This window comes from Schistocerca americana, chromosome 9, assembly GCF_021461395.2.
Source record: "Schistocerca americana isolate TAMUIC-IGC-003095 chromosome 9, iqSchAmer2.1, whole genome shotgun sequence".
NCBI classification, from domain to species: Eukaryota; Metazoa; Arthropoda; class Insecta; order Orthoptera; family Acrididae; genus Schistocerca; species Schistocerca americana.
In genome coordinates, this window is record NC_060127.1 from 164358614 (window position 1) to 164379822 (window position 21209).

Sequence of the window (21209 nt, forward strand, 5' to 3'; positions counted from 1 at the left end):
TTGTTCTTAAAATTTTGGATTCTTACTTATTTTGTCTTACATCACTTGGGCCTAAATACTATTTAATGTTAAAAGCTTTGGGCCTTCTGCCTTGGAAAATTGGTTGAAGTTTTTTTTTTAACAAAGCCTTCAACCGTTTTGGAGTGTTGGTCATAAAGCTTGGGCCTTCTGCCTACTCAAAGGTTATTGTAGTTAAGTTGTTTTAAATTTATCGGCCTTCACCCGCTTTTAAATCAAGTCTTACATCGCTTGGCCTTAAGTACTATTGAAGGTTAAAGCTTGGAGCCTTCTGTGTCAAAAAAATATTTATAGCAGTTGTATTCTTGGGCCTTAGCCGTTTTAGAATTAAAGACGTTTTCTGTCGATAGTCAAGCTTAGAAGTTGCGCTGTAACGTTTGGACAACCAAATAAAGCGTTATGTTTGAAGTGCAACTGACAGCCGTTCATTCTGCCCCCCCCCCCCCCCCCCCCCCCCCGCTTCCCACAATTCCTGCTACTTGTCCCGTCCTGCGGGTTTAGCAGGACGTTTCGATTACGTACTCCTTCCACTTTTTGTGAAGTAGTGGAACACTGCAACCACGAAGTTCTGTCGGTCTCCAAATGACGACTACAGTGCTAACATTGAACTACTATAGATAGGTAGTTTAGTTGATCGATGAAAGAAGTTCAAGGAAATTCAGGAATACAGAAACACAAGTCACTTAGGATTGATATAGATACGAAGTACTGGGAAGCTAATGCGAAATAACTGCGTGAAAGAAGTGAAGAAATCGGAAACGGAGTGACTGTTGCAAGGACAGACTAACTATATAGGAAAGTCAAAATGATCTTCGCTGAAACTAAAATCAAGGGCGGTAACATTAAGAGTGTAATGGGAAATCCACTGTTAAATTTAGGGGTGGGAGAGGACTTGTGATGACGTGATAGAAGAAGTAACAGGAATCGATATACAGGGTGTTACATAAAGGTATGGCCAAACTTTCAGGAAACATTCCTCACGCACAAAGAAAGAAAATATGTAATGTGGACATGTGTCCGGAAACGATTACTTTCCACGTTAGAGCTCATTTTATTACTTCTCTTCAAATCACATTAATCATGGAATGGAAACACGCAGCAACAGAATGTACCAGCGTGACTTCAAACACTTTGTTACAGGAAATGTTCAAAATGTCCTCCGTTAGCGAGGACACATGCACCCACCCTCTGTCGCATGGAATACCTGATGCGCTGATGCAGCCCTGGAGAATGGCGTATTGTATCACAGCCGTCCACAATACGAGCACGAAGAGTCTCTACATTTGGTACCCGGGTTGCGTAGACAAGAGATTTCAAATGCCCCCATAAATGAAAGTCAAGAGGGTTGAGGTCAGGAGAGCGTGGAGGACATGGAATTGGTCGGCCTCTACCAATCCATCGGTCACCGAATCTGTTGTTGAGAAGTGTACGAACACTTCGACTGAAATGTGCAGGAGATCCATCGTGCATGAACCACATGTTGTGTAGTACTTGTAAAGGCACATGTTCTAGCAGCACAAGTAGTGTATCCCGTATGAAATCATGATAACGTGCTCCATTGAGCGTAGGTGGAAGAACATGGGGCCCAATCAAGACATCACCAACAATGCCTGCCCAAACGTTCACAGAAAATCTGTGTTGATGACATGATTGTACAATTGAGTGCGGATTCTCGTCAGCCCACACATGTTGATTGTGAAAATTTACAATTTGATCACGTTGGAATGAAGCCTCATCCGTAAAGAGAACATTTGCACTGAAATGAGGATTGACACATTGTTGGATGAACGGTTCGCAGAAGTGTACCCGTGGAGGCCAATCAGCTGTTGATAGTGCCTGCACACGCTGTACATGGTACGGAAACAACTGGTTCTCCCGTAACACTCTCCATACAGTGACGTGGTCAACGTTACCTTGTACAGCAGCAACTTCTCTGACGCTGACATTAGGGTTATCGTCAACGGCACGAAGAATTGCCTCGTCCATTGCAGGTGTCCTCGTCGTCCACGTCACTGTATGGAGAGTGCTACGGGAGAACCAGTTGTTTCCGTACCATGTACAGCGTGTGCAGGCACTATCAACAGCTGATTGGCCTCCACGGGTACACTTCTGCGAACCGTTCATCCAACAATGTGTCAATCCTCATTTCAGTGCAAATGTTCTCTTTACGGATGAGGCTTCATTCCAACGTGATCAAATTGTAAATTTTCACAATCAACATGTGTGGGCTGACGAGGATCCGCACGCAATTGTGCAATCACGTCATCAACACAGATTTTCTGTGAACGTTTGGGAAGGCATTGTTGGTGATGTCTTGATTGGGCCCCATGTTCTTCCACCTTCGCTCAATGGAGCACGTTATCATGATTTCATACGGGATACTCTACCTTAGAACATGTGCCTTTACAAGTACGACACAACATGTGGTTCATGCACGATGGAGCTCCTGCACATTTCAGTCGAAGTGTTCGTACGCTTCTCAACAACAGATTCGGTGACAGATGGATTGGAAGAGGCGGACCAATTCCATGGCCTCCACGCTCTCCTGACCTCATCCCTCTTGACTTCCATATACGGGGGCATTTGAAAGCTCTTGTCTACGCAACCCTGGTACCAAATGTAGAGGCTCTTCGTGCTCGTATTGTGGACGGCTGTGAGACAATACGCCAATCTCCAGGGCTGCATCAGCGCATCAGGGATTCCATGCGACAGAGGGTGGGTGCATGTATCCTCGCTAACGGAGGACATTTTGAACATTTCCTGTAACAAAGTGTTTGAAGTCGCGCTGGTACGTTCTTTTGCTGTGTGTTTCCATTCCATGATTAATGTGATTTGAAGAGAAGTAATAAAATGAGCTCTAACGTGGAAAGTAAGCGTTTCTGGACACATGTCCACATAACATATTTTCTTTCTTTGTGCGTGAGGAATGTTTCCTGAAAGTTTGGCTGTACGTTTTTGTAGCACCCTGTATAGCGTGGAGGCAATGACGGAAGTAAAAGAACGATTCAAGAGTAGAATTAAACTTCAAGAGGAAAGGATGTTAATGATGAGATTCGGTGATGACAGTGGTATCCCGAGTGAACGTGGAACCCTCTAATGAGTCCAGAGTATGGATTGAGAGTAAATCGAAGAAATGCGAAAGGAATAAGAAATAGCAGAAGTGAGAACAGTTAGAGACTAGGCATCAGAATTGGTGACCACGAAGTAAATAAAGTTAAGGAATCCTGCTGATGCATGATGGACGGAGCAGGGAGAACATAAAAAGCCGGCTAGTACCAGCAAAGAGAGCATTAATGGCCAAGAGAAATTTAGTAGTATCCAATATAGGCCCTAATCTGAGGAATAAAATACTGAGAATGTACGTTTGGAGCACAGCATTGCATTGTAGTGAAAGATGGACTGTGAGAAAACCGGACAGAAGAAAATCGAACCATTTGAGATGTGAGGACAGAAAGATGTTGAAAATTAGGTCGACTGATAAGGTAAAGAATCGGCTAGGAAAGGAATATTTGGAAGACACTGACAAGAAGAAGGGACAAGGTGGTGGGACATCAGTTAAGACATGAGGGACTGGCTTCCATGGTACTGGAGGAAACTGTAGAGGGAAAAAGTTGTAGAGGAAGACAGAGGTTGGAATACATCCAGTAAATAACAGAGGACATAGGTTGCAATTTCCACTCTGCGCTGTAAAGTTTGGCACAGGAAAAGAATTCGTGGCAGGTAGCATCAAACCAGTCAGAAAACTGATGACTCAAAAAAGAAAAATGGCTCAAATGGCTCTGAGCACTATGGGACTTAACATCTGAGGCCATCAGTGCCCTAGAACTTAGAACGTCTTAAACCTAACCAACACACATGTATGCCCGAGGCAGGATTCGAACCTGCGACCGTAGCGGTCGCGTGGTTCCAGACTGAAGCACCTGGAAGCGCTCGGCCACACCGGCCAGCCTCAGAAAACAAAAAAGGGTAGGTAGTTAGGCCGTCACAATAGTACATACATATTTTCAATTTACCATAATGCTACTGGACAGTTCGAAATAGGTTTTTCTCTTGTGTCTTGTTACAAACTTATCCATAATTAGAAGCCGTCACAACAGGACCCAGCACAAAAGTAATAACCGGTAGCACTTAACATTAAAGTCAGATGCAAGTAAGAACCAAACTGACTAACAAAACAACTGAGCTCAAGTAAGAAAAATTACTACCCCTGCCCAATTATACACATGGCTAGACTCATTCCTTGACAGAAAATTGATCACACACGCTCTCACATTCATCCACAAAGACACTATTTATCTAAAATTTAGCGAGTTATCTGTGCTTCTTATTTATCTAAAATGTGTAAATCTGTCCCTTAAATGTAAAGATATGAGTATCAACACAACGAAACAACATATGAGTGTCATAAAACAAGTGAAACTTTACACCAAATGACAGAAGTAACACACGAGTCCATCAACAAAAGTACAACTTGCTAATAAAACATAGAGAAAACATGTAAATGTGTAAGATGGAAACAGTAAGGCACATATCAGACACGTAAAAATAAAAAAAAGGAAACTTACATAAGGCAACAATCAGAACAAAGCTTCCTACAGCTCCCTTTGCAAAGGTCTCTAGGGAGCCCAAAATATTTTTTTTATAGATTTAAAATTGTCGCACGAAAATACCGCACTTCACATTTCAGACAACAGGTTGGATGTGGCAGCTATGTGGGATCAGTTTGCCGAAGTGGGTTACAGCTTTTTTCTTGGCAACCATCCATTGGGAGGGACCCTCGGGACTTTGTAGTGGCACCAGCAGTGAAAGTGATCCGTTATCGCCCGCACCAGACTCCTCTTGACAGCCGTCAAGCGTGTCTCTAGACACATAATACCTCCATTTAATGGACCTCAGGTGCGTCTTGCTGCCTCCGGTCTCGAGCTTCCATCCGTTGGGAGGGTCCCTCGGGACTTTGTATTGGCATCCCCGCCGTGTAGCAGGACCTTGTCTCTGAAAGCAATCAGTGGCGTCTCATTCACTGACCATCTTGGATGATGGGGTGGTTGGCAATGCATGGCCGCTGTCGAAGACGTTCGTGGGAAGACCATTGCAGCATTTGGACATCAGGTTGGAGGTAAATCACCTCCCGCCGTCGCCGTCGAGCGTGTCTCTAGACACGAAATACCTCCATTTAGCGGACCTGAAGTGCGTCCTGCTGCCTCCAGCTTCGGGCTTCCATCCATTGGGAGGGTCCCTCGGGACCTTGTAGTGACACCCGCAGTGAAAGTGCCCTGTTGTCACCCGCACCAGACCCCTGTAGAGAGCTGGAGGCCCGAAGGGGCTCGCCTGGTTATGACCAATATTTACACAGCCGATGACGTCATGTCTACGAGCTGCCCACTGGTCGCTAAGTCGGCTACTGCCTCCAGCGTCTGTCATCCTCGCAGGACTGCCGCGTGGCCTTCACCGTCCAGCGTCTGTGCCGGCCCTTCTGCTCGCTGCTCCACAGGTCAGCAACCCCTATAAAACGCCCAACACATCCCCATCAACTCAGCCACAAATACTCTGCACAATTATTCCAAGAAAATTGTGCCATGTTTTTATAAATGTGTTTACAACATAAATACAATGACTTATAATGAAAGATTACTCCAGAACAAAAGAATGAAAGGGTTGAAAATATCTAAAATATAACCCTATTCTACTACATAACTAATTTGATATTGTTGTTGTTATGGTCTTCAGTCCTGAGACTGGTTTGATGCAGCTCTCCATGCTACTCTAACCTGTGCAAGCTTCTGCATCTCCCAGTACTTACTGTAACCTACATCCTTCTGATTCTATTCAGTGTATTCATCTCTTGGTCTCCCTCTACGATTTTTACCCTCCACGCTGCCCTCCAATGCTATATTTGTGATCCCTTGATAGTTAAGTGATCTACCCATCTAATCTTCAGCACTGACACACAACTCTATACTCGATGTTAACAAATTTCTCTTCTTCAGAAATGCTTTCCTTGCCATTGCCAATTTTATATGCTCTCTACTTCGACCATCATCAGTTATTTTGCTCCCCAAATAGCAAAACTCATTTACTACTTTAAGTGTCTCATTTCCTAATCTAATTCCCTCATCGTCACACGACTTAATTCGACTACATTCCATTATCCTCGTTTTGCTTTTGTTGATGTTCATCTTTTATCCTCATTTCAATACACTGCCCACGCCGTTCAACTGCTCTTCCAAGTCCTTTGCTGCCTCTGACAGAATTACAATGTCATCGGCGAACCTCAAAGTTTTTATTTCTTCTCCATCGATTTTAATACCTACTCCGAATTTTTCTTTTGTTTCCTTTACTACTTGCTCAATATACAGATTGAATAACATCGGGGATAGGCTACAACCCTGTCTCACTCCCTTCCCAACCGCTGCTTCCCTTTCATGTCCCTCGACTCTTATAACTGCCATCTGGTTTCTGTACAAATTGTAAATAGCCTTTCGCTCCCTGTATTTTACCCCTGCCACCTTTAGAATTTGAAAGTGAGTATTCCAGTCAACATTGTCAAAAGCTTTCTCTAAGTCTACAAATGCTAGAAACGTAGGTTTGCCTTTCCTTAATCTTCTTCTAAGATAAGTCGTAGGGTCAGTATTTCCTCGCTTGTTCTAATATTTCTACGGAATCCAAACTGATCTTCCCCAAGGTTGGCTTCTACTAGTTTTTCCATTCGTCTGTAAAGAATTCGTGTTAGTATTTTGCAGCTGTGGCTTATTAAACTGATGGTTCGGTAATTTTCACATCTGTCAACACCTGCTTCCTTTGGGATTGGAATTATTATATTCTTCTTGAAGTCTGAGGGTATTTCGCCTGTCTCATACATCTTGCTCACTAGATGGTAGAGTTTTGTCAGGACTGGTTCTCCCAAGGCCGTCAGTAGTTCTAATGGAATGTTGTTTCCTCCCGGGGCCTTGTTTCGACTCAGGTTCTTCAGTGCTCTGTCAAATTCTTCACGCAGTATTGTATCTCCCATTTCGTCTTCATCTACATTCTCTTCCATTTCCAGAATATTGTCCTCAAGTACGTCGCCCTTGTATAGACCCTCTATATACTCCTTCCACCTTTCTACTTTCCCTTCTTTGCTCCCGGGTTCCCGGGTTCGATTCCCCGCCGGGTCAGGGATTTTCTCTCCCTCGTGATGACTGTGTGTTGTGTGATGTCCTTAGGTTAGTTATGTTTAAGTAGTTCTAAGTTCTAGGGGACTGATGACCATAGATGTTAAGTCCCATAGTGCTCAGAGCCATTTGAGCCTTCTTTGCTTAGAACTAGGTTTCCATCTGAGCTCTTGATATTCATACAAGTGGTTCTCTTTTCTCCAAAGGTGTCTTTTCCTGTAGGCAGTATCTATCTTACCCCTAGGGAGATAAGCCTCTACATCCTTACATTTGTCCTCTAGCCATTCCTGCTTAGCCATTTTGCACTTCCTGTCGATCTCATTTTTGGGACGTTTGTATTCCTTTTTGCCTGCTTCATTTACTGCATTTTTAAATTTTCTCCTTTCATCAATTAAATTCAATATTTCTTCTGTTACCCAAGCATTTCTACTAGCTCTCGTATTTTTACCTACTTGATCCTCTGCTGCCTTCACTACTTCATCCCTCAGAGCTACCCAGTCTTCTTCTACTGCATTTTTCCCCCCATTACTTTCAATTGTTCCTTTATGCTCTCCCTGAAACTCTGTACAACCTCTGCTTTAATCAGTTTGTCCAGGTCCCATCTCCTTAAATTCCAACCTTTTTGCAGTTTCTTCAGTTTTAATCTACAGCTCATAACCAATAGATTGAGGTCAGAGTCCACATCTGTCCATGGAAATGTCTTACAATTTAATACCTGGTTCCTAAATCTCTGTCTTACCATTATATAATCTACCTGATACCTTCTAGTATTTCCAGGATTCTTCCATGTGTACCACCTTCTTTTATGATTCTTGAACCAAGTGTTCGCTATGATTAAGTTATGCTCTCTGCAAAATTTTACCAGACGGCTTCCTCTTTAATTTCTTTCCCCCAATCCATATTCACCTATTATGTTTCCTTCTCTCCCTTTTCCTACTCTCGAATTCCAATCACCCATGACTGTTAAATTTTCGTCTCCCTTCACTACCTGAATAATTTCTCTTATCTCATCATACATTTCATCAATTTCTTCATCATCTGTAGAGCTAGTTGGCATATAAACTTGTACTACTGTAGTAGGTGTGGGCTTCCACAATAATGCGTTCACTATGCTGTTTGTAGTAGCTTACCGGCACTCCTATTTTTTATTCATTATTAAACCTACTCCTGCATTACCCCTATTTGATTTTATATTTATAACCCTGTATTCACCTGACCAAAAGTCTTGTTCCTCCTGCCACCGAACTTCACTAATTCCCACTATATCTAACTTTAACCTATCCATTTCCCTTTTTACATTTTCTAACCTACCTGCCCGATTAAGGGATCTGACATTCCACGCTCCGATCCGCAGAACGCCAGTTTTCTTTCTCCTGAGTAGTCCTCTTGAGTAGTCCCCGCCTGGAGATCCTCCGGAATAATTTACCCAAGAGGACGCCATCATCATTTAACCATACAGTAAAGCTGCATGCCCTCGGGAAAAATTGTGGCTGTAGTTTCCCCTTGCTTTCAGCCGTTCGCAGTACCAGCACAGCAAGGCCGTTTTGGTTAGTGTTAGAAGGCCAGATCAGTCAATCATCCAGACTGTTGCCCCTGCAACTACTGAAAAGGCTGCTGCCCCTCTTCAGGAACCACACGTTTGTCTGGCCTCTCAACAGATATCCCTCCATTGTGATTGCACCTACGGTACGGCCATCTGTATCGCTGAGGCACGCAAGCCTCCCTACCAACGGCAAGGTCCATGGTTCATGGACTCGAAAAAAAAGCATACGTATATCATCGCCCAACAGTGCGGAAACCACATGCGAAAACCACAACCGCATTAGACGCGAGAGCTCATAGGTGTAACCACACTCGAATAAAATATCCAGTTCGCGAGAAACATCGCACTAAAGGCGGCATTAACAGACAGAAACATCCCCCAAATACATCGCGCCACTGGCGATAACATTAAAAAGCCCACAGCAAAGACACATTGCACTGGGCACTAGACAGAAACCACAGCGAAACACACAAGAAAGCCTACACGCATTTGGCGTGGACATTACACGACCACCCTCCAAAATACCTCCAAGAAACTCGCAAACAAAACTCAGTGACTCTTACACACAATACTATGAATTATACGCCGTATCGTTCAAGGGCGTGTACTGTGATGCATACACAATGAACAGAAGAAATATGCTAGTAGCTGATCTCTAAGATGTTCCGAGAAGAATTCCGTCCCCACTACTCGTGTTCTTTTTGTACTCGAACATTTTTTTTTGTGGCACCTGATTCTGTTGTTCCATGCAAACTGCAAAACTGCTAAGATAACATATTACTCACGCTCTGGGATGACCAACTGTACATCTGTAAACTTGCTACATGTTACGAAGAAATACTTGTACAGTGAAATATTAACAATTCCAGCTCTTACTAGTAATGGGAGAAGTTTCTATGTTAATTACCATGGTGAATCACAAAAGATCTAAAGAAATCATTGTTATCTTTAAAATTATTATAACTAAACAAACTTATGTTACAGTGCTTATGTTCGGCTGTCACCGACCATTAAATTATCTGTGGCTTGTTCAGAAAGTTAGTGGCGTTGGTTAGCATTTCCTCGCGCCCCTCGTCCTGGGTTTGGCCCCCCAATTTCAGTTTCCTCGACCTGAGGTCTGTTTCCGTTTCCTCCATTGTTCAATTGCGCCCATCTTCTGTTATCATTGAAACTGGAGCCATGGCTTCGCCATCCATTGCTTCATTCCTCCTTCCACTCCAGCCTCTGTTGCGCAGTACATAGCTATTGCGGCTCCCATTCCAGTCTCTTCGTTGTTTAACTTCGAAATTTCCCGACCGTCAATAGTTTCCGTAAGGCGCTCCATTCCGTGCATTTCCCTTCCTATTACTGAAATGGTTAAATTGTGGACGCGACACACGGCCTGCGACGTATCTGTCACACTTTCTACATCTACATCTACATTTATACTCCGCAAGCCACCCAACGGTGTGTGGCGGAGGGCACTTTACGTGCCACTGTCATTACGTCCCTTTCCTGTTCCACTCGCGTACGGTTCGCGGGAAGAGCGACTGTCTGAAAGCCTCCGTGCGCGCTCTAATCTCTCTAATTTTACATTCTTGATCTCCTCGGGAGGTATAAGTAGGGGGAAGCAATATATTCGATACCTCATCCAGAAACGCACCCTCTCGAAACCTGGACAGCAAGCTACGCCGCGATGCAGAACGCCTCTCTTGCAGAGTCTGCCACTTGAGTTTGTTAAACATCTCTGTAACGCTATCACGGTTACCAAATAGCCCTGTGACGAAACGCGCCGCTCTTCTTTGGATCTTCTCTATCTCCTCCGTCAAACCGATCTGGCTGGTTCACATGGCTCTGAGCACTATGGGACTTAACATCTATGGTCATCAGTCCCCTAGAACTTAGAACTACTTAAACTTATTTAACCTAAGGACATCACACAACACCCAGCCATCACGAGGCAGAGAAAATCCCTGACCCCGCCGGGAATCGAACCCGGGAACCCGGGCGTGGGAAGCGAGAACGCTACCGCACGACCACGATATGCGGGCAAACCGATCTGGTACGGATCCCACACTGATGAGCAATACTCAAGTATAGGTCAAACGAGTGTTTTGTAAGCCACCTCTTTTGTTGATGGACTACATTTTCTAAGGACTCTCCCAATGAATCTCAACCTGGTACCCGCCTTACCAACAATTAATTTTATATGATCATTCCACTTCAAATCGTTCCGCACGCATACTCCCAGAGATTTTACAGAAGTAACTGCTACCAGTGTTTGTTCCGCTATCATATAATCATACAATAAAGGATCCTTCTTTCTATGTATTCGCAATACATTACATTTGTCTATGTTAAGGGTCAGTTGCTACTCCCTGCACCAAGTGCCTATCCGCTGCAGATCTTCCTGCGATTCGCTACAATTTTCTAATGCTGCAACTTCTCTGTATACTACAGCATCATCCGCGAAAAGCCGCATGGGACTTCCGACACTATCTACTAAGTCATTTATATATATTGTGAAAAGCAATGGTCCCATAACACTCCCCTGTGGCACGCCAGAGGTTACTTTAACGTCTGTAGACGTCTCTCCATTGATAACAAGATGCTGTGTTCTGTTTGCTAAAAACTCTTCAATCCAGCCACACAGCTGGTCTGATATTCCATAGGCTCTTACTTTGTTTATCAGGCGACAGTGCGGAACTGTATCGAACGCCTTCCGGAAGTCAAGAAAAATAGCATCTACCTGGGAGCCTGTATCTAATATTTTCTGGGTCTCATGAACAAATAAAGCGAGTTGGGACTCACACGATCGCTGTTTCCGGAATCCATGTTGATTCCTACATAGTAGATTCTGGGTTTCCAAAAACGACATGATACTCGAGCAAAAAACATGTTCTAAAATTCTACAACAGATCGACGTCAGAGATATAGGTCTATAGTTTTGCGCATCTGCTCGACGACCCTTCTTGAAGACTGGGACTACCTGTGCTCTTTTCCAATCATTGGGAACCTTCCGTTCCTCTAGAGACTTGCGGTACACGGCTGTCAGAAGGGGGGCAAGTTCCTTTCCTTAGTGTTCTTTGATGCTCTCTGCTCGGAATGTGTACTCTAATTTGTAAAGTGTGTTTCGGAAAGTACTAAGCTCCACATTACACCTGCCAGCTAGAACTTGTTGATATTCTGACGGAATTCTGGTGTAGCAATGACGAATGGTTTCACCGGTGGAGCATGGTACGCCAAGATATTGGTTCCTGTCAACCATTGCATCAAGGAACCTGACAGGGCTTTTGTAGCCTGAACTCTCGAAATCTTTCCCAACAATCATCTCGTATTTTATGCGCTCTTGTGTCTCCTTGGACCAATAGATATTTAGGAAGCTGTCCTTGAACTCCTGGTAACGTCTACACGTAGCTGATATTCCGCGCATTTTCTCCGCAACTGACCCTTGCAACTGTCCGCAAATAAAGTCCAGCTTGTATTTTAATGGCCAATTTGGGGGTAAAGAAATGTCAAACTGTGATATCCAAGTCCATGGGTGAGTAAAATTACCCTCATCTCGGAAAATTTCAAATTTTCGGACTTGTAGGAAGTGTTGAAAATCAAATGGCGTCTCATCGACAACTTTTGTCCTTCGGAAAATATCTGACCTTAGGTTGTCCTCGTTCGACGTCCCCTCATTTGTGCTCCCTCCTCGGCTTCGAGAAAATGCGACGTTCGTCTCATCACATACTCTGCTTGCCGCTAACAGTATACAGTTATCCGTCCCGACTGAATTTGTTTCAGGTGCTGTTGCGTTCGCGCTTGACCGCATTGGAATTTGTTCTCTTAGCGCCTCCTCCAATTTCTTCTCTACGCGCGTGTTGATCGCTTCCTGTTGCGCTTTGAACGAAAGGAGAGTCCGGACCTCTTCAGTCTTGCTCACTGGAGTTGCAGCTGTTACCTCCGAACCTGTCCCTAATTTGCGCAGGTCAGATTCTAATTTGTCCATGACCGCTGTCGCATGAAAATCCGTGGCTTCACGTATTTTTGTGTCGATGCGCTGCTCCGCGTCATTTTGTCGCTTTCGACCTTCTTGTTCAAATTGTTCACTGCCTCTTGTTCTTGCAATCCTATCCGTTTACTCGCCTTCGATGCCTCGGTTGCTGCTCGTCTTGCAAAACGTGTAACTGTCTTGGCACTCTCTGCCGTCTTCTTAGCATCATGTGCAATCTTTAAACCTTTAATTGCCTTGGTGTTTACTTTCCGTAGGTCTTCCCGGAGTTTATTTGCCAATGACTTGTGTTCCTCTCACATTTGATTTATCTGAGCACCGATATTTTTTATGTCCGACCTCGTCTCGTTAATTTTCTCCTGCATTCCTTTTAGACTATCAAGTTTCTTCTCCATTCTCATTAAAAAAGCCACTAGACAAGTCCTCCTCGTTTCCCACCGTATCATGATCATTCGAACTCATACAGGAATTCTCCGGTGTTCTGTCCGCATCATTGCGATCTGATACCTCCCTGTCTTCCCTGTTCCGATTTCTAACAATCACATCTACCTCGATATGTTGTGATAAGTTCACATCTTCTACCACACGCGATCTGACATTGTCTGTCCCCTCAAGAAAAGACATATCGCTTTCGTCTCCTTGATTTCCTTGTTGTGTGACTTCGTTGTTGCTAATTCCGTTCAACAGCAACGCCTCCCTACGTTCAAACTGTGCCTCAACCGTTTCATTGCGCTCTTCCTCCATGACGTATGCTTTATTTTCCCGCTCCCAGTCTACTTGTCTAGCCGTGCTTCTCGTTATCATTCAAATTCTCAACTAACTTCAACTTTACTTATTCAAGCAACACGTGGACAACCTATTATCTAACTCACAAGATATACGCAGTATAATACAATGACAGTAGTACGTAAGATTCAGAATCAAAGACAACCAAATACAAAGCAAATACAATAGTAAACACCACAAAAATAATACGACAACGCCGTTAGCAACGACGGGAATCGGTCGACAAATGAAACACAAGTCTCTGACACAAATGCACTATAAATAAAAGAAGTAAACACATAAACAACACAATCAGATCATATCTACAACACACTAATGAACCATATTTTTCTTAATAATGGCCACCTGATCGGCAAGTACGCAAACTGACAGCATCACAGAAGTGCCAAGGACCGACATCCTGGCAGCGGTTCACCCAATGAAAGAAGATTACGGTTAACGAAATAAACATCCTCGCAGTGGACACCAAATAAAAAAGCTATTCCTTATGTTTCTGATCTAGACAGCCATAAAAATGCGAAGGAACTGTTAATCAGAACTCAGGGAGAAGTTGTAGTCTAATTCACAATCGATTTATTGGTCTTAAACAAGACAAGACAACAAAATTATTAAAGAAACATTATACAAAAATATTTATTCAACAAAAGCCTTACCAAAGTGGGATCTATGGTGCACAAAGTGATCTGCTGGGGATCGACACCAGAACACTACTTGCTCTATCTCACTTCATACACGTGAATCGAGGGTATCGCATCAAACTACGCCACCACCAAGCATCTATATTCTACCATAAAAAAAAAAAAAAAAAAAAAAAAAAAAAAAAAAAAAAAAAAAAATGGAAAAATATGGTTCGAAAGAACAGGGTGCTGAAAAATAGATACTATAGCCCTACTTGGCAGCAGTGAATACTTTACCATCCTACTGGTCAAGGCGTTCGGTGACTGAAATTATGGACGGCGGAAATCCCTACTGGTCAAGGCGTTCGGTGACTGAAATTATGGACGGCGGAAATCTGTTACTAAATGCGTGTTCCCGGTCTCGCTTTCGGTTAATTCAGACACTTGCTGTGGGTGTCGCTTTCAGGAAGCAATTGCAGTACATGTGTGGAAACGGGTTCCGTCTTCCTTCTGAAATGCATTAGATACGGACATTTACGTAACAATATAGAAAACGTAACAGAAAATAACCCATATGATGCACTGATGAAAAATAAATGGACGCAACTCAACACAATAGTAAAGAGTATTTCAGAAGCGAACATCCATACACACTAAAGAGCCAAAGAAAGAGCTACACGTGCCTAATATCGCATAGGGCCTCTGCGAGCACACAGAAGTGCCTAAATATGACGTGGCTTCGCTTTGGTCTGAAGTACTGCTCGAGGGAATTGACACCATGAATCCTGGACGGCTGACCATAAATCCGTAAGAGTACGAGGGGGTGGAGATATCTTCCGAACACACACGTTTCAAGGCATCCCAGATATGTGCAGAATGTTCATGTCTGGGCAGTCTGATGATCAGTAGAAATGTTTAAACTCAGAATAGCGTTCCCGGAGCCACTTGTGAGGAGTGTTTCATTGTCCTGTTGGAATTGACCGAGTGGCATGAAGGGATGCAGGTGACCAAACAGGATGCTTACGTATGTGTCACATCTCAGAGTCGTAACAAGGGTCCCTTATCACTCCAACTGCACACACCCCACACTACTACAAAGCCTCCACGAGCTTTAACAGCTCATTGCTGACACGCAGGGTCCCTGAATTCATGAGGTTGTCTCCATATCCGTACACGTCCATCCGCTCGATACAATTTGCAACGAGACTTGTCCAACAACCAATGTGTTTCCAGTCATCAACAGTCCGATTCAGTGGAGTCAAAAAGCTTCGTGTTGAGCAGTCATGAAGGGTACGGGAGAGCACCTTCAGCTCCAACAGTCCATGTTAATGAAGTTTCGTTGAATGGTTCGCATTCTGACACTTTTGGATGGCCCAGCATTGAAATTTCGAGCAATTTAAGGATGGGTTTCACTTCTTTCACGTTGAACGATTCTCTTCAGTCGTCCGTCGTTGCGCCCATTCTTGTAGAATGTTTTTTTTTTTTTTTTTTTTTTTTGGGACCGAAGCAGAACAAGCTTTCATCAGAGAACACAACAGGAATTCACCCTGCCCTCCAATGAGCTCTCACTTTACATCACTGAGGACGAAAATCGCGGTGGTTCGAGGTCAGTGGAACGCTCGGTAAAGGTCATCTGGCTCAGAGCTGTCCTTCAAGTAATCGATTTGCAACAGTTTCCTGTGTCGCTGTGCTGTCAACAGCTGCTCAAATTGCTGCTGCCACAGCCATACGCCAAACACGGCTGTGTTCCCTTGAAAGAAGATTACGGTTAATGAAGTAAACATCCACGCAGTGGACACCAAATGAAAAAGCTGCTCCTTACGTTTCTGATCTAGACTGCCATAAAAATGCGAAGGAACTGTTAATCAAAACTCAGGGAGAAGTTGTAGTCTAATTCACAATCGATTTATTGATCTTAAACATGACAACAAAATTATTAAAGAAACATCATACTAAAATATTTACTTAACAAAAGCCTTACCAAAATGGGATCTATGGTGGACAAAGTGATCTGCTCAGGATCGACACACGACACTAACCAGAACACTACTCGCTCTATCTCACTTCATACACGTGAATCCAGGTTATCACATCAAACTACGCTACCACCAAGCATCTATATTCTACCATAAAAAAAAAGGAAAAATATGGTTCGAAAGAAGAGGGTGCTGAGAAATAGATATTATAGCCCTACTTTGCAGCAGCGAATACTTAACCATCCTTCTAGTCAAGGGGGCACAGTACGATGCGTTCGGTGACTGAAGTCATGGATGGCTCTGAGCACTATGGGACTCAACTGCTGTGGTCATCAGTCCCCTAGAACTTAGAACTACTTAAACCTAACTAACCTAAGGACATTACTCACATCCATGCCCGAGGCAGGATTCGAACCTGCGACCGTAGCGGTTGTGCGGTTCCAGACTGTAGCGCCTTTAACTGCTCGGCCACTCTGGCCGGCAGTTATGGATGGTGGCAATCTGTTATTAAATGCGTGTTCCCGAAAAATGTAAGTACGCGGTCTTGCGTTCGGTTAATTCAGAACGCAGGTACTCCCCTAAGAGCCTCTGAAACCCCAACGGATTCCAGTGTGCAGGTGGACCCGTTTGCTGGTCTGCCAAACCAATCTGACTTCGTGCCACGACTGTGAGTGCCGGAATACGTCAAATGTTTAGACGGCCGACTCAAGACAAATAAGTACACCCACGCTTCACTCGTTGTCATCGTGATGATATAAGCCAGAGGTCTCCAAACTACGGCCCGCGGGCCGAAACCGGCCCGCGTTAGCTGGCCGGACACCCCCGGTATCCGGCCCGCCAAATATTTGAGGTGGTACCTATACTGCCAAGAATTGGGTTTCGAGGCCTATTGCGACCAATACACCGCAACATTGTCGGGGCTCTATCTTTACAAAGTGGAATGTCGTGGTTAAACTTGTGGCTATACACAATAAACAGACAAACCATTCTCCGTGCGATAGTGAAAAAAAAAACGGTTAACAGACTAGTTTGGCGAAAACATTTTAAGTAAAAAAATTCTTTGCATTTTATTCTAGTCACGAGTCTGGCGCAAGTCCTTCAAGTGGACGCCACTTCGGCGACTAGCCTTAGTAATCAATCATTATGGAAGATGCAAATTAAGCGAGGTTTCACTTTCTTTTGATTACGTTGTAAAATACACACAGCAAGTAAATCATAAAAATATTTTTAGTTAAAGGCAATTTAAAGAAACTACAATACCTGGTGAACATAACGATGTTGGATATTTTAGTTGTAACTAATGCATAAAAATAACTGTAAATAATTTATATCTTGAAAACTCGCAGTGTTAGAGTATTCGCATAAAGAAATTTAACATCTCAGTGATAATTATTGACTTTTATGAAGCTGTAACTTTCCTTTCATAATTACCTCCAGTTGTGGATCAAGTTTACTGGTAGAGATAATCATAAGCGACTTCAAATGCTCATCACTTAATTTTGATCTGTAAATACTTCTTGCATGTTTCATTTTTGAGAAAGTTTTTTCACACAGATAAGTAGTGCCAAAGGCGGAAAAAAGCCACAGGCAAATTTATGTAAATTTGGAAACTGTGTGGATGGAAGAAACTTATAAAATTCCAGTAATGCTGACTTTGAATGATTTTCTTTAAAAAAGTCGCTACATTGCAAGTCAATAATTTCAAACTGAAGTTCTGCGGGTAACGCTTCTATATCGGCGTCAAAGGGATTTTGAAATATCTTGATATCGTTTGAATTTGCATTCATATCTGAAAAACGTGATTCAAAATTAATTTTTAAAGCGCCCAAAGCTTCAGTTGCAAAAGTTACAGGAAACGGAATCTCAGTTTGCTAACTGAATGTTTGGCATTTATTAAAATGAGTGAAGCACACTTTGTTCAACTGAGATTGAAACAAAGCAATCTTTTGTCAGAATGACTTAACATGCGTGTATAAATCAGGCTGAAGCTGGTTTTCACCTTGCAATTTTAAATTAAGGTCATTCATATGTTTACTTAAGTCTGTATAAAATGCTAGCTTCCATAACCACTCACCGTGAGGAGGAGTCAATGTGGCCCACGGACTAAAAAGTTTGGAGACCTCTCATATACGCAGTACCTCTGATGGTTCAGAAGGTGACTGGCAAAGGCTCTAAGTCGCACCCTAGTAAAGGACACAAGTCTCACCATTTAGGTAGAGACTTGCAGTTCCTTACTAGCGAAGCGCCAGTACAAGAGACTTGCACCAGAGTGTGACGATCTCCCTCTCTCTGTGTTGCCTGCTCAGTTCGGTTCCAAAAGCACATTTCTCTTTTTTGACTTCCCCCAATTTCGCACAAGCCAATCATGAGCTGGAGCCCAGCATTCTAAGCTCGGTGAATGGTCTTTGCACTGCAAACCCATTTGACCAATCAGAGACATAAAGTTAATTGGCAGAAAACGGAAAAAAATTCAGCTTTGCAGCCTCTTTCCCACACATTTGCTATGTATTTTGCTAACAAAATACGGGGTGGAAGCACAGCCCTCCATAAACAGCTTGTTATATCCCCTGATGCATCCATTTCAAAGTTTGCAGGAAACGGCCATAAAATCGCATTGCCAAAAGATGTTTTGAAACAGAGTCTGCACATTGGGGGCCAGTTTTCCTGTCCCACGGACATTTGCAGAACGTTTACATTTCTTTCGGCGGCTTGCTCGCTAACAAGGCCTACAATGCGCTGTCGGCGACTTTGCGGCGCTAGGCCGTATACCAGGACGTCTGGCGCCAAAGCTAATGTGTTTTGCACAATACGACCGCGGCACAGGGCCGACTGGAAATGTCTCTTCACCGTTCTCCAGAAAAAAAATGCACTTTGTCACCCCACCAACACCGAGCTTTTACTGCAGTCGTTTCCTTTGAATGCAGGTAAATCTTATCGTATTTCTTTCCCTAGAGCACGCAAACAAGACCATAAACTGCTGCCCACCATTTCATCACAATGTATGAAGTCAAATCGCTGTGATCGTATTCCCTACACCGAATCAGAAGTGAGAGTGCCCAGCAATCTCTCACCCGCTCGGTAAAGCCACATGGCCAGCTGGAGCCCGGTATCCTTGTGACTACATTCTTGTTACCACTGCTGCAGGCAGTATGTACAGTGGCTGTATTCCTGCCAGGTCTTCCTGCAATATCGCAGAAGGAACATCCAGCTTCTCATAGCCGTATTACACAACCTCGTTCAAACTCAGTAGAAACATGCCTATCAGTCTTTGTTTATGCAGCACAACTTCTGTTTGGTGTTGTGTTTGGTATGGTGTTTCCGCAAGAGTGTGCAATAATTTAACAGGACATAGAGGATGTTCCACTGAACAATTTGAGGTAGGGAACCTGGGGTTGTATTTGCCAGCTTAAACAAATAATAGGAATAAAATCATATTGTTGTTGTTGTGGTCTTCAGTCCTGAGACAGGTTTGATACAGCTCTCCATGCTACTCTATCCTGTGGAAGCTTCTTCATCTCCCAGTACCAACTGCAACCTACATCCTTCTGAACCTGCTTAGTGTATTCATCTCTTGGTCTCCCTCTACCATTTTTACCCTCCACGCTGCCCTCCAGTACTAAATTGGTGATTCCTTGATGCCTCAGAACATGTCCTACCAACCGATCCCTTCTTCTAGTCCAGTTGTGCCACGAACTCCTCTTCTCCCCAATTCTATTCAATACCTCCTCATTAGTTATGTGATCTACCCATCTAATCTTCAGTATTCTTCTGTAGCGCCACATTTCGAAAGCTTCTATTCTCTTCTTGTCTAAACTATTTATCGTCCATGTTTCACTTCCATACATGGCTACAATCCATACAAATACTTTCAGAAACGATTTCCTGACACTTAAATCAACACTCGATGTTAACAAATTTCTCTTCTTCAGAAACGCTTTCCTTGCCATTGCCAGTCTACATTTTATATCCTCTCTACTTCGACCATCATCAGTTATTTTGCTACCCAAATAGAAAAACTCCTTTACTACTTTAAGTGTCTCATTTCCTAATCTAATACCCTCAGCATCACCCGACTTAATTCGATTACATTCCATTATCCTCGTTTTGCTTTTGTTGATGTTCATCTAATACCCTCCTTTCAAAACACTGTCTATTCCGTTCAACTGCTCTTCCAAGTCCTTTGCTGTCTCTGACAGAATTACAATGTCATCGGCGAACCTTAAAGTTTTTATTTCTTCTTCATGGATTTTAATACCTACTCCGAACTTTTCTTTTGTTTCCTTTATTGCTTGCTCAATATACAGATTGAATAACGTCGGGGATAGGCTACAGCCCCGTCTCACTCCCTTCCCAGCCACTGCTTCCCTTTCGTGCCCTTCGACTCTTATAACCGCCATCTGGTTTCTGTTCAAATTGTAAATAGCCTTTCGCTCCCTGTATTTTACCCCTGCCACCTTTAGAATTTGAAAGAGAGTATTCCAGTCAACATTGTCAAAAGCTTTCTCTAAGTCTACAAATGCTAGAAACGTAGGTTTGCTTCCCTTAATCTTTCTTCTAAGATAAGTCGTAGGGTCAGTATTGCCTCACGTGTTCCAACATTTCTACGGAATCCAAACTGATCTTCCCCGAGGTCGGCTTCTACCAGTTTTTCCATTCATCTGTAAAGAATTCGCGTTAGTTTTTTGCAGCTATGACTTATTAAACTGATAGTTCGGTAATTTTCACATCTGTCAACATCTGCTTCCTTTGGGATTGGAATTATTATATTCTTCTTGAAGTCTGAGGGAATTTCGCCTGTCTCATACATCTTGCTCACCGGATGGTAGAGTTTTGTCAGGACTGGCTCTCCCAAGGCTGTCAGTAGTTCTAATGGAATGTTGTCTACTCCTGGGGCCTTGTTTCGACTTAAGTCTTTCAGTGCTCGGTCAATGTCTACTTTTTTATTTGCATTAGTTAACCACAAATATCATCATTGACATAATGAACGTACCATTTCTACTGTACCTCACGAAACGTGCTGGGACTGATGGCCACCAACCTCAATGCAAGCATAATATCGGCGAACAAAATGCTGAAGCACCCTGACAAATATCCCTGCTGTGTTTCGAATCCCATCAGAGGCATCTACAATTCTGGCAACTA

At 43.3% G+C, this 21209-nt stretch overlaps 1 protein-coding gene across 1 annotated transcript in view; it reads right to left on the minus strand.

Moving 5' to 3' along the window:
• Positions 1-5416: 5416 nt before the first annotated feature.
• LOC124550776 (vegetative cell wall protein gp1-like) overlaps positions 5417-21209 on the minus strand; it is a 52654-nt gene continuing 36861 nt past the window's right edge. Inside the window, exon 3 of the mRNA XM_047125499.1 lies at positions 5417-5520. Coding sequence (XP_046981455.1) covers positions 5417-5520 — 104 coding nt within the window. The remainder of the gene's footprint in view (positions 5521-21209) is intronic.